At 38.0% G+C, this 13,581-nt stretch overlaps 1 protein-coding gene across 4 annotated transcripts in view; it reads left to right on the top strand.

The window, feature by feature from the left end:
• Positions 1–13,581, top strand: part of CUL2 (cullin 2) — a 109,920-nt gene that overhangs the window by 77,626 nt on the left and 18,713 nt on the right. For all 4 annotated transcript variants that reach the window (XM_078152296.1, XM_020990430.2, XM_020990429.2 and 1 more), the window contains 2 exons: positions 7,320–7,427; positions 12,950–13,009. In XM_078152296.1, coding sequence (XP_078008422.1) covers positions 7,320–7,427; positions 12,950–13,009 — 168 coding nt within the window. The remainder of the gene's footprint in view (positions 1–7,319; positions 7,428–12,949; positions 13,010–13,581) is intronic.

Raw genomic sequence — 13,581 nt, 5'->3', positions numbered from 1 at the left:
ATTCATAAGGTGGTGGTAGGTAAGGGTGCCCTTGGCTGAAAGATAAAGCATTAAAGTTCTAGTCCTATCTTTGTGCTCTTATCCTGCATGATTCACTCTACTTCTTAGAACGTCAGTTTCCTCTTCTGTAAAATAGTTGGTTTGGATGATGTAATCTCCAAAAATCCCTTTTGCCCTTACCTTCTGTAATTCTAAACTTCTTTGCTTACCTCATCCTATCAGATGTTGGGATTGTCATCATCCCTGGTTTGGCCCATCCAACTTAGGACAGATTCCTGGTTCGAACAGTAAGTAGTCTCCATACAAATGGCCAGCTGTCTATACATGCAGAACTTGTCTGACTCGCCCCTTGGTGGTCATCTTTTTATTGCCCTCTCTGTGAAAATAAAAGCCCTTCTCCCATTCTCCTCGTGCCTTCCTTTTTCCTGAGTGAAGTGTCTAGTTCATTTACAAAGGAAAGTTTCTGCCTCTTAAACATAGTAAACTTCTGGATTTATTCAGAAAATTATTATTCCACTTGTGGTCAAGCCTTCAGTTTACTTTTGTTCTCCCTTTTTCTTGACACCTCTTTCATCCTTGCCTCCACTCTATCAACAAGAATACAACAGCAGTAAAAACAAGCATTTACTAAGTACAGACACTCTGCTAAGCCCTGTGGATAAAAAGGCAAAACACAATCCCTACCCTTAAAGACCTCCTTCTATTGAGGAGCCCACATTCTAATTAGTTCCCTTCTGTATACTTTTTGGATATTTGGGTCAGCAAGAAACAGACTTTAGTCAGAGTATCCTCCTCCAGTGTCTCAGGCAGAGGTTCTTAACCTTTTTCATGTCATGGCCCCCTTTATCAGTCTGGTAAAGGGTTTGGACCCTTTTTCAGGATGTTTTTAAATGCATAAAATAAATGACATGGAATTTACAAGGAAAACATTTTTTGAAATGGAATTTTCAAAACACTAAAAAAAATCAGGTCTGAATGTTGCTACAGTTTACCAAACTAATTCACCTAGTATCTTCTTATACCCCCTAAACTGTTGGCACTCTTCCTTTGTTCGGATAAAACTTAATGTCACCTCTTTAAGACTGATATAATTGAGTGTCTTAGTCTTTCTCAGGGACTTTAATACTTTTTGTCCTGGATCTGCGGGAAATGGAGGCTTAGGACTGGGTTTCAGTTTCATTTCTGCCTCTTCTTGCCTGCTATGTGCAATGCACTGTATAAGTGCAAGGGATATGAATTATGAAAAAAAGATAGCGAGTCCCTGCCTTCAGAGAGTTATAACCAAATGGAGGAAGACAACACACAAAAGAAAGCTGAACAGCAGGGAGAAGGGGTGTGGGGCTAGGGTATAGGAAGTGCCTGACTGGAGGGCAAGGAGGAAAGGCCAAAGAGATCCGAAGGTACACTCCTGGAGAAGTTACAGAAGTGCAAAATGAGTGTGGCTCGGTAAGAAATGAGGCAGTATCACATGGTGACCAATGTTTGTAAAGTGTTTAGCACAGTACCTGGAACACAAGAGATACTTAATAAATGTTTGTTTCCTCCCCTTAAACAATAAGGTAGTTTATTATAACTGTAAATCTGACCTTAGGAATGCATCCACTTTATATTCAGCTTTCATTTTAATTTAATTGTGGAGAGTTCCCACATTTTGAGGAGTGAGTTGAAGGCACAATTTTAGCTTCTTTCTAGGGAACTGTCCTTTGTGAAAAATGCATTAACTCAGGTAGTAATAAGGGAGGGCTACAAGACTAAACTCTAAAAAGTTATAACCATATTCATACTTTGGCTGCTTGCTTTCCCTGACCTTGGTATAGGACTTGGTATCCTAGGAGCTGAACTCTATCTCTTTCATATGTGTACTAGGCCTTTTAAAATCTTGCTTACTTTAAGTAGCTTGTTGTCTTATTTTATGGTGATTTTTGTTGTTGTTGTTGTTCTTTTGGTGCTATAAAACTTCAAGATGCTACCCGTTAGCAAAATACTGTGCCCCTGATTTTTCAGAGAGCTTCAAATCATCCTGCTGTTCTGTATTCCATGTAGGGGCATACTGATTATATTAAGTGACAACTAGATGGCATAGTGGATAGAGGATTAGGTTTAGAGTGAGGATGACCAGAATTCAGATCTAGCCTAGGACTCTTAATAGCTATGCAACTGTGGGCAAGTCACTTAACCCGTTTTCTTCAGTTTCCTCAGCTGTAAAATGGGGATAATAATAGTGCCTACTTCCCATGGTTGTTGAAAGTATCAAATCAGATTATATTTGTAAAGTACTTAGCACATTGCCTGGACATAGTATATGCTTAATAAATCCTCCCTCCCTCCCTTCCTTCTATCCATCTATCCATCAAACAGAATTTAGAACATGGTAGTTGTTGTAGTTCAGCACTCAGTACTATTCATTCATGCAGTTGAAGTGAATTTCATAGCTTACTTTTGAAATATTTTTAAAATAGTGAGATTTATGTTATCTTTGTCATGTAAGACAGAGTTAGTAGTTATAAGTTTATACTTAGATATCCACAATGAGTAAAATGAAGGGAGGGTACAGAGGCTTCCAGTTCTTTCCCTTTATGTTCTAGGTTGATGTTGTATCTTTTTTACCTTTATCATGTAGTAAAGTCACTTATAATAGATTATCAGGTGCAGTAGGTGTTGCCATGATAACTTTATTTAACTCCTTACAGAATTCTTTTTTTCCTTCATCATTATTTGTTGTGCTTTTGGGTTTATATACACTGTAATTGGTGGGTAGCACTTCTGTCTTAAGAGTTGAATATAAAATTATCAAAAATGTCTCTGGACAAGCTTGATCCCAAATAAGAAATAAGAGAAGACAACTTCTCTCACTCTTCGCAGAAGTGGGAGGTCCACAAGTGTGGAACATTGCATATTTTTTTGATGTATTGGTTAATTTTACTAATTGCTTTTTCTGTTCATTCTTTTTTTTCTTATTATTTTTGTTGTTGTGTGGAATGGCTCTCTGGAAGGGAGTGTGAGAATTAGAGAGAAATTTCAGCTCTGTAAAAACGAAAGATAGCCATCTCTAGGGCAGGGTTGGGGAGAAGAAAAAAGAAATTTACATTATAATTTTGTTGTTTATTTGAAATGAATAGCAAGTTGTTTATAGTAGACTTGCAGTTTCATGTACAATCATCTTATTTTATGAAAATGCTTCTTTTATTCTGTAAATTAAAAATAAATTTAAAAATATATCAATAAAATTTTATTTTAAAAATGCATCTTTAGATGGGGAGACTAGAAGACAAGATCTGTAATAGTAAAACAGCTAATTTTGTGCCCTTGATTATTGTAGCTTAACACTTTATTGTATCCTCTTCTTGACCACTAATGTTAGAATCATCAAATCATAGCATTTTAACAATTCATTCAAGCATTTATTAAGTTGCCTACTATGTGTTAGGCACAGTGCTAAGGAAAGAATTTAGAAGTAATCTTGTCTAATTCACATATTTAAATTTATCAACAAATATTTGCCTAGTGCTTGCTGTGTGAAAAGCATTACACGTGTATATGGGATACAAGCCCATGTGACTTTTCTCAAATCGTATAGCTAGTTAATGGCAGAACTGATACAATAATCTTGGTCTACTGAATTATATAGTCTGATGTTCTTGCAATTAATTTATTAGTTATTATTTTATAGTATCCATAAGCATTCTTTTTTTAAAAAATATTTTATTTTTCCCCAATTATATGAAAATACAATTTTTAATATTTTTTTTAATTTGAGTTTCAAGTTCTCTTTCTCCCTCCCCTCCCCTCTTCCTGAGACATCAAGCGATCTGATATAGGTTATACATGTGCAGTCATAGAAAACATTTCCATATTAGTAATTTTGTGGAAGAAAACAAGAAAGAAAGAAGGAAGGAAGGAAAGAAAAAAGAAACGAAGGAACGGAAGGAGGGAAGAAGGAAAAATAGTATGCTTTGGATACTTTGCTCTGTATTCAGACTCCATCAGTTCTTTCTCTGGAGGCGGACGGGATTTTCACCATGAGTCCTTTGGGATTGTCTTGGATCATTTTATTGCTGAGAAGAGCTAAGTCATTCACAATTATTCATTATACAGTATTGCTGTTACTATGTACAGTGTTCTCCTGGTTCTCTTCCCTCACTTCACTCTTCGTGAGTTCATATAAGTCTTTCCGAAATCATCCTGCTCATCATTTCTTATAAGACAATAGTATTCCATTACAATCATATACCATAATTTGTTCAGCCATTTTCCAGTTGATAGGCATTCCCTCAATTTCCAGTTCTTAGCCACCATAAGAAGAGCTGCTATGAATACCCTTGTACAAATAGATCTCACCCCCCCTTTTTTAAATCTCTTTGGTTTCTGATTACCCCCTCCCCCAATCTGCCCTCCCCTCTGTCATCCCCCTTCTTTCTTGTCCCCTTCCCCCCCTATTTTCCCATAGGGTAAGATAGATTTCCATGCCCAATAGAGTGTGTATGTTATTCCCTCCTTAAGCCAAATCCTAAGAGAATGAGATTCGCTCATTCCCTCTTACCTTCCCCTGTTTCACCTCCACTGTAAGAGCCTTTTCTTTTCTGTTTTTTTTGTGAGATAATTTACCCCGGCCTACCTCTCCCTTTCTCCTTCTCCCAGTATAATCCTCTTTCACTCCTTAATTTTATTCTCCAGATATCACCCCTTTGTCTTCAACTTACCCTGTGCCCTCTGTCTGTCTGTCTGTCTATCTATCTATCTATCTATCTATCTACATATAATTTTTTCCCTCCAACTACCCTAATACTGACAAAGGTCTCATGAGTTACAAATATCATCTTTCCATGCAGGAATGTAAACAGTTCAACCTTAATAAGTCTCTTATGATTTCTCTTTCCTGTTTACCTCTTCATGTTCCACTTGAGTCTTGTATTTGAAAGTCAAATTTTCTATTCAGCTCTGGTCTTTTCTAAGAATGCTTGAAAGTCCTCTGTTTCACTTAATGTCCATTTTTTTTCCCCTGAAGGATTATACTCAGTTTTGCTGGGTAGGTGATTCTTGGTTGTAATCCTGTCTCCTTTGCCCTCTGGAATATTATATTCCATGTCCTCTGGTCCCTTAATGTAGAAGCTGCTAAATCTTGTGTTATCCTGATTGTGTTTCCACAATACCTGAATTGTTTCTTTCTGGCTGCTTGCAGTATTTTCTCCTTGACCTGGGAACTCTGGAATTTGGCTACAATATTCCTAGGAGTTTTCCTTTGGGGATCTCTTTCAGGAGGTGATCAGTGGATTCCTTCCATTTCTATTTTATTCTCTGGTTCTAAAATATCAGGGCAGCTTTCCTTCGTAATTTCTTGAGAGATGATGTCTAGGCTCTTAATTTTGATTATGGCTTTCAGATAATCCAGTAATTTTAAAATTCTCTTTCCTGGATCTATTTTCCAGGTCAGTTGTTTTTCCAATGAGATATTTCACATTGTTTTCTAATTTTTCATTCTTTTGGATTTGTTCTACTGTGTCGTGATTTCTCATAAAGTCACTAGCTTCCAATTGCTCCATTCTAATTTTTAAGGAAGTATTTTCTTCAGTAATCTTTTGGACTTTCTTTTCCATTTGGCCAATTTTGCTTTTTAAGGCATTCTTCTCCTCATTGGATTTTTGGACCTCTTTTGCCATTTGGGTTAGGCTATTTTTTTAAGGTGTTATTTTCTTCAGTATTTTTTTTGGGTCTCTTTTAGCAAGCTGTTGACTTATTTTTCATGATTTTCTCATTTGTGTTCCCAGTTTTTCCTCTACTTCTCTTACTTGTTTCTCAAACTCCTTTTTGAGCTCTCCCATGGCCTGGGACTGATTCATATTTTTCTTGGGGGCTTTGGATGTAGGAGCTTTGACTTTGTTGTCTTCTTTTGGTTGTATGTTTTGATCTTCTTTGTCACCAAAGAAAGATTCTATGGTCTAACTTTTTTTGCGCCTTTATTTGCTCCTGATCCCAGCCAATTACTTGATTTTTAAACTCTTTGTTGAGGTAGAGGTCTGTTTCCAGTGTGGAGAATGTACTGTCCCAAGCTTTAGGGGTTTTGTGCAGCTGTTTTCAGAGGTTCTAAGAACCTGTAAATTTTCAGTTCTTCCAAGGTGGTATGATAAGGGGCGAGGTGTTCACTCCTTTCCTGCCTGGCCTCTGCTCTGGTCTGTGAGTGACCGCAAGCACTCTTTTCCGTCTCGCTACCACTGCAAGCTCCACCACACCAGGGCTCCTCCTCGCCCCAGGACCGCCACCTACAACTATGACCCAGATCCAAGGACAGGCAAAGCAAGGGAATCCTGCACCAGCAGAGAGATCCCTACAATCCCCCTCTGATCAGCTACTCGATTCCCCCTCAGTTTATGCTTGGAGGCTGGGACCAGTCTCTTTCACTGCAGTCACAGACTTTTCCCACTGACCTTCTAAGTTGTCTTTGGCGTTTGTGGGTTGGGAAGTCTGGAAACTGCCACAGCTGCCTGTGATTCAGTCCTCTGAAGCCTGCTCCAGGTTTGCTGGGGCCTGTTTTGCCTGCACGCCCATGCCAAACCGTGCTCCTCTACCTGCTTGGTGCAATATACCTTTCTGATCAACCATCCAGGCTGTCTTGGGCTGTAAATTTGTTTCACTCTGTCTTTTTGTGGGTTCTGCTGCTTTAGAATTTGTTTAGAGCCATTTTTTACAGGTTTTAGGGGAGAACTCAAGCAAGTCACTGCTTTTACTCTGCTATCTTGGCTCTGCCCCTTCTTTTTAATCTTTTTGGGATACAGACCTAGGAGCACTGGATCAGAGAGTATGCATAGTTTTATAACCCTTTGGGCATAGTTCCAAATTGTCTCCAGAATGTTTGGGCAGTTTACAACTTCACCAGCAGTGCATGAGTGTCCCAATTTTCCCACATCCCCTCCAACATTAGTCATTTTCATTTTCTGTCATATTAGCCAACCTGATAGGTGGGAGGTAGTACCGCAGAGTTGTTTTAATTTCCACAAACATTCTTAATTAAGTCAGTGGTCAGTATTAATTTTATAGCCTTTGCAAAGAGGTATTTTGTCAGATACTAATGGTTTGGTGAAAATGCCTACTAGAGAAATTTTGAAGTGCTTCTCAAGTATTTTAATATATTGTTGGCTAGTCACATAAATATTGCTGAGATAATTTTTTTGGGAAATATTAATGTGTCTTTACATAATATGTTTTTATAATAGCTTGCTTAGAAAAATTTACTCTTTAAATTAGTTGACGTAGAGTCACATAAGTTTAATTTATATTTTAAGTTTTTTATATCTAATTGTTTGATTTGTATTGAATATTTATAGATGCCAACTCAATTTGTGGAATCAGTTTTGGAGGTGCATGGCAAATTTGCCCAACTTATCAACACTGTTTTGAATGGTGATCAACACTTCATGAGTGCCCTGGATAAGGTAATTTTTATAATGTATAAAACAAAATTGTATAATTTTATCATCTGTCATACTGTCCTGGAATTGTGGATTAGTGTTCATATATGGAATAGCTTGATGGTGACATTGTTATGATGTTTTGAGTAAAATGATAATGTTGATATAGTACATAATATTGAGATTACTTGGTCTGGACCGGTCATGTAAATTAACAAGTTAAAATGTTAAAAGTCAAAGAGACACTTTAACTTGTTAACTAGCTTTTAGATTTGTTCAAAGTTTAGAAACTAGAGTGATCTGTTTGACTCTAATAAATTAAATAATTCATATCAATTTTGAGTTAAAAATTCATAGTTTTTCTAAATAACTATCCGTCTGTAACTTGATAACATCAGTTTTCTTTTGGTAGCTTCCATGATTTTTCTTTGTATTTTGGGGCTTATTGTCTAGCATAAATAAATACATAAATAATAAATTTAATACATAAATAAGTTTCTGGCCAGTACATAGACCTGTGCCCATTTGTATATAGATTTGACTGTCTTCAAAATGACCAAATTTTACACTTTAATGGGATGACAATCATTTACATTTCTATAGCACTTTGAAATTTAAAAAATCTTAGAAATCCTTTGAAGAAGTATTATCCACATTTTATGGATGGGGAAACTGAAGCTCAGATAAGTTAAATGATTTGTTCGTGGTCACATAGCTAGTAAGAGTGAGATTTGAGATTTCAATTCTAGTCCCTTTAGTCCAAGGTCTTTCCATCGTGCCACACCTCCTCTTTAGTAAACCTTTGTGGAAAGGGTATAGATTTTAGATAGAATTTAGTTCATTTTTAGTGAAATATGATGTTTATGGAATTACCATAGATATGTGGCTTGAACAGTTAAATTATAATGATTTTAAATGAATAAATGAAATTTGATTTTCACTTAGGTATTGATTAGGCATATGAAAATATATAAAATGTTCTTGTAAATGTGTGCGTATGTATATATATGTACAATATGTATATATAAAGCATTTTCTTCCAGTGTTTATTGCTGGATTTGATTCCAAAGCACTGTGTAAGCTCCGTAATGCATCCATCAGCCCATCAGACAACAGGCATTTATTGAACACTTTCTATGTGGCAGACGTTGGGATATAAATACTTATAATAAAACAGATCCTATTCTCAAGCAGCTCACATTCTAACAACTCTCTTTCAGGGTCCTGGCAGTAACCCTTTTGAGGGGCATATACTTGTATTACCCACTGGTATTCACATAGCTCTTGAGATCTCCAATCACTCTACTTCCCATTTAAACAATATTCATGAATTTAAACAATAATCATGAAATATTTACTGACAGAAAGAAAACTAATAATTGTAACAGGCTACTCATGAACCTAGGTTACACTTTCCCACCAATACATGACGTGTCCTTGAGGAAGATGGGACACAAATTAGAGAAACCTAACCATGAAAGGCATGAGTAGGAGTAAGTGTGTACCTGGGGCAGCTTACCACTCTGGAAGGTAGGCCTGGGCATCCTTGTTCTCTTTAAGAAACAATGCTAAGCTATTTGCTTCTCTTCTGGGCCTTTCTACTCTCCTGCCAGACCCTGCTTCTCTGCTAGCCTCAGAAAGTGGTGCTTAGCTATTTTAGCAAATAGCATTTTCAAGCCTGGCATCTGCAAAGCTTTCCAGGTTGGCTCCTTTGGCTGTATGCTGGGGCAGCGTTACCCTTTTTTTAGTAAAGAGCAGTTCTCTAACAAGGTGTAAAGGCAAAAGTGGGCAACCGTAGGCAGACTGCTGAGGGTTTTACTCTTTCTCAAGCTGTAGATGGTGTTAGAGAGCAAGGCAACCTTTCTCCACTCAGCTCTTCACACTGCAGCGCATGCTCATTGCTCCAGCCATGTAGCCTCTCTTTCTGCGGGCAGCCAGGCTCAGTTCAAAGATGCTACTTTGGTGTCTGTCTCTACTCTGCTTTTCTGCCTTTGTTAGTTTCTGGGCTTTGGTCTTTTGGCTTCTCTATGATACTTTTTAACATTGATTTTGACCTGCTGGTTCTTTTGCCTCTCCTTTCTCTCTTGCTTTGCCTCAGAGCCTCCTCCCACATAGTGACTCACCTTTAGATTAAATTGAGAAAACCAAAGTCCAAATTTCCATCAAATATGACTCAGTCAGTATACAATTTTACTGTTGTCCCCAAACAATTCTTTGATTCATAGTCTATTGACTATAAATTTCAAAGCCCTAAAATGTCACCATCAGTAATTAATTTTATCCCTAAAAAGCTGTTTTCACTCAGATCCTTTCAGAAAATATGATATCTTTCTTCAAGTTCTTTCATCTGATGGTCTGGTTTTCTTCAATAGTCAATAAGCATTTATTAATAATCACCTAATATGTGCCAGGCACTGTGCTAAGCCCTAGAGATATAAATCTAATGGGAGAAGCTGAAAGTGTGAGTGTGTGTGGGTGTGGGTACCCAGCATGGGGGCATGCTCATGATAGAGTACCATCCAAAGGGCTGTAACTGGGTGAGAAATGAAGAGATGGCTGGCTGTGGGAGCCCTCTTAAATGAAGACTGGGAAGATCTTGTTCCTTCTTTGCTCCACCCTCTAATCAGAGGTGAAAAGGGTACTGAGAATACTGATAAGGTGGGAGTATCAAAGGTATTGCAACCTCACTGGATGATGAGGTCCCTGATGGTGGTGGAGTCTACTAGAAAGGAGTGTAGCCAAGTGGGACTTTTCAGATCTTCTTAGAGAAGACACCAGTACTTGGGATCAGTAAAATCTTCATGTGGAAGGAGTTGCTGAAGCTCCAACTTGAAGGAAGAGATGAATCCTGTGAGGCAGCAGTCAAGAGGAAGTATATTCTAGGCTTAGGGGGCAGACAGTGCAAAGGCACAGGAGTGGAAGAGGGAGTGTCATGAGTAAGAAAGAGTGAGAGGGCCAGTTTGTCCAGATTGCAAAGGGTGGGAAGGGAGGCTGAAAGGATAGGTTGGGTCAAGGTTATGTTGGGCTTTGAAAACTACAGGGAGTAGTTCATATTTTATTCCGAAAGTAATAGGAGGCTACTGGAGTTAAAGTTGGTCATGTTTAAGGAGAATAATCTAGCGGGTAGGATAAAAGGGAGTAAAGAGACCTGAGGCAGGGAGATTAGGAAGCTGCTGCAACAATCTAAGAGCCATGATGAGAGCCTAAACCACAGTTGGAGCAATGTGAGTGGACAGAAGGGCTTGGATGGAAGAGATATTGTAAAGGTAGAGACTGCGAATTTTGGTGTTTGATTGAATATGTAAGATGAGGAAGAGTAAGGAGTCGAGGATAATGCTGTTTATAAACATGAGACACACTGGAAGGATAGTAGGGCCTCTGACAGAAATAGGGAAAGTTTTGATGATATTTTTAAAAAAATTAAACATTTATTTTCTCTGTTGCCTGTAGCCTACTTCTCCTACCCCTACCCCCATATAAGAAAGAGAAAAAGAAAACCATTTTAAGGAATAGGCATCTACAGCTTGAGAAAGAGTAAACCCCTCAGCAGTCTGCCTAGGGTTGCCCACTTTTGCCTTTACACCGTGTGATGGGGAAACCCACCCGACCTGGAGAACACATCTGAATAGCTTTGCAGATCCCAAGTCTAAAAATGTGTGTCTTCTTCTGCATTTTGAATCTGTCATTTCGCAGCTGTTGGGTAGCATTCTTCATCTTTGATCCTCTGGAGTAATGGTTGGTCATTGCATTTATAAGAGTTCTCAGATCTTCCAGAGTTGTTTTCTTTGTAGTGTTATTGTTACTCTAGAAATTTTTTATTTTAATTGCCTTCTATCTGGTCTCCCTGTTTCCAGTCTTTTCTCCCCCTCCAAGCAGTCTTTTGCATAGCTGCCAACATAATCTTCCCAAGGCACAAGTCTTAACTATGTCAATCCCCAGCTCAAAATCCTTCAGTGGTATCCCATTGCCTAGAGACTAAAATACAGGCTTCTAAGTCTGACATTTCAACTTGTCTGCAGACCTCCACCTCCTCTACTTCGCCAGCCATTGTACTCCTTATGTCCCTTTCTAGTCAACCCAGGTTGCTAGTTTCTTAGCTTTATCATGCTTTCTTCTGCCTTCATCCTTTAGCAGAGGCAGTCTTGGCAGGAATAAACTCTTTCCATATCTCTGTCTATTGAGATTCTTAATGTCTTTCAAGGTACAGGTCATAGGAAGTAGTAGAGCTGGAATTTCAATCAGTCAGTCTCTAAGCACATGTTTACTAAGCACTTACCATGTGCCAGGAGCTACTGGGGACACAAGTGCCAAGAATGAAACAATTCCCACTCATGATGAGCTTACATTATAATGGGGACACAGGAGGCACATAGAAAACCATATACAGCATCAGTGTGGAGTTAATAAATATCCATCTGTGCAAAGGAACCGAATGTGGAATAGTTCAGGCAGGAGGGCCCTAGCAATTTGAGGGATTAGTAAAGACTTCATGGAGAAGGTGGTATGTGAGCTGCACCTTCAAGGGAAAGAGATACTCTGTGAGATGGCACTAAGGAGGGGGAGTGCCTTACAAACATTGGGAACATACAGCACAAAGGCACGTGGGATGTCATGAGTGAGCAACAAAGACCAGTCTGGCTGAATCAGAGAGTGTAGGAGGGGAAATAATATCCATTGAAGCTGGAAATACTAGTTGGAGTTGGGTTGTGTAGGGCCTTAAAAAAGAGCTCAACAGAGGAGTTTATGTTTGATCCTGGAGACAAGAGGAAAGCAGTGAGAGTTGAATGATTAAGGGCATCACATGGTCAGATCTGTGCTTAAGGAAAATGCCTCTGGCACCAGCATGTAAGATAGACTGGAGTGGGGAGAGACTTGAGGCAGGCAGACCAATTAGGATGCTGCTGCCGTAATCAAAAGGGATGGCGAGGAGGCAAGATTTGTCAACTGATTGGATATGTTGGGTGAAAGAGCGTGAAGTCCAGGACAGTGCTGCGGTGATGAACCTGAGATGCCAGAAAGGTGATGGTACCTTGCAGAGAAATAGGGAAGTTTGGGGGCGGGGGGCTTTAGGGGAAAGGAGATGAGTTCAGTTTTGAACATGTTGAGATTAAGATGTCTCTGGGACATTCAGTTTGAAATGTCTAGTAGGCAATTGGTGATATGTGACTGAAGCTCTAATAAGAGACCAGGGCTAGATATTTAATTCTGAGAGGCATCTGCATAGAGATATTTAAACCTGTGGGAGCTGGTGAGGTTACCAAGAAGAACCCCTCTGACACAAAGTCCAGTGCTCTTTCCAAAACACCACAGTAGTTCTGCCTTAGATTGTAAACTTTTTCATTGTTCTTTTATATTTTTATTATGATAATGAAAGCAAATAAATGTATACTTTACATGAATTTTCAAATTTCTCTGGTATTTCTCCACATGTTAATACTTGTGCATAGTGCCATTTAATCAAAGGATTGTTAAAAAGAAAACTTGATTGCAATTGCATTTAAAATTAACATGAATTTTCATCACTTTTATTCTATATTTCCATATAGGCTCTGACATCAGTAGTAAATTATAAAGAACCCAAAGCTATTTGCAAAGCACCTGAACTGGTAAGGAAGAGAATATTTCATTATGCTGAAGGCCAACAGTGTGACAAAATTTAAAATGTCAGTATTAGAAATATTAAGTTTTTTCCCATCATTTTAGCTTTTTGAGATAAAGTAATCAAGTAATACATTAAGAATAGAGACCAGGACCTATGACTTTCTTTAACCTCTTGTTCAGAGCAGATGGATTTTGATATCTATTTCATGTGCACTTCTGTGCTACTATACCATATTCACAAAAGGAAACTTAAGGTGTTTATTTTTAAAAGTAGTCCTGACTGACTTTGAATTAGTTTTTTGCATAGTCCCTTACACATAACAAACTTAGCTCAGTAAACTTATTTCATCTTAAAATTTTGAGTTATTAAAAATATGGTAAAAAAATTTGTTTATTCTTTGATTTACTTTTCAAATATGTGCTTTGGGAAAGTGAAGAACATGTTTTTCTGACTTATTTTATATTATATCCTGTATAATGCCTTCACAGTAGAATGTGTATCTCACTCATAATCTTACTTATGAATAAAATTTGATGTATGTGTTTATTTACTTAATTGAATAATAAATCATGCATT

The sequence above is a fragment of the Phascolarctos cinereus genome, unplaced genomic scaffold (genome assembly GCF_003287225.1).
Source record: "Phascolarctos cinereus isolate Bilbo 61053 unplaced genomic scaffold, phaCin_HiC Scaffold_1;HRSCAF=81, whole genome shotgun sequence".
NCBI classification, from domain to species: Eukaryota; Metazoa; Chordata; class Mammalia; order Diprotodontia; family Phascolarctidae; genus Phascolarctos; species Phascolarctos cinereus.
The sequence above is the reverse complement of the archived record's forward strand: the minus strand, read 5'-3'. Positions and strand labels throughout refer to the sequence as shown.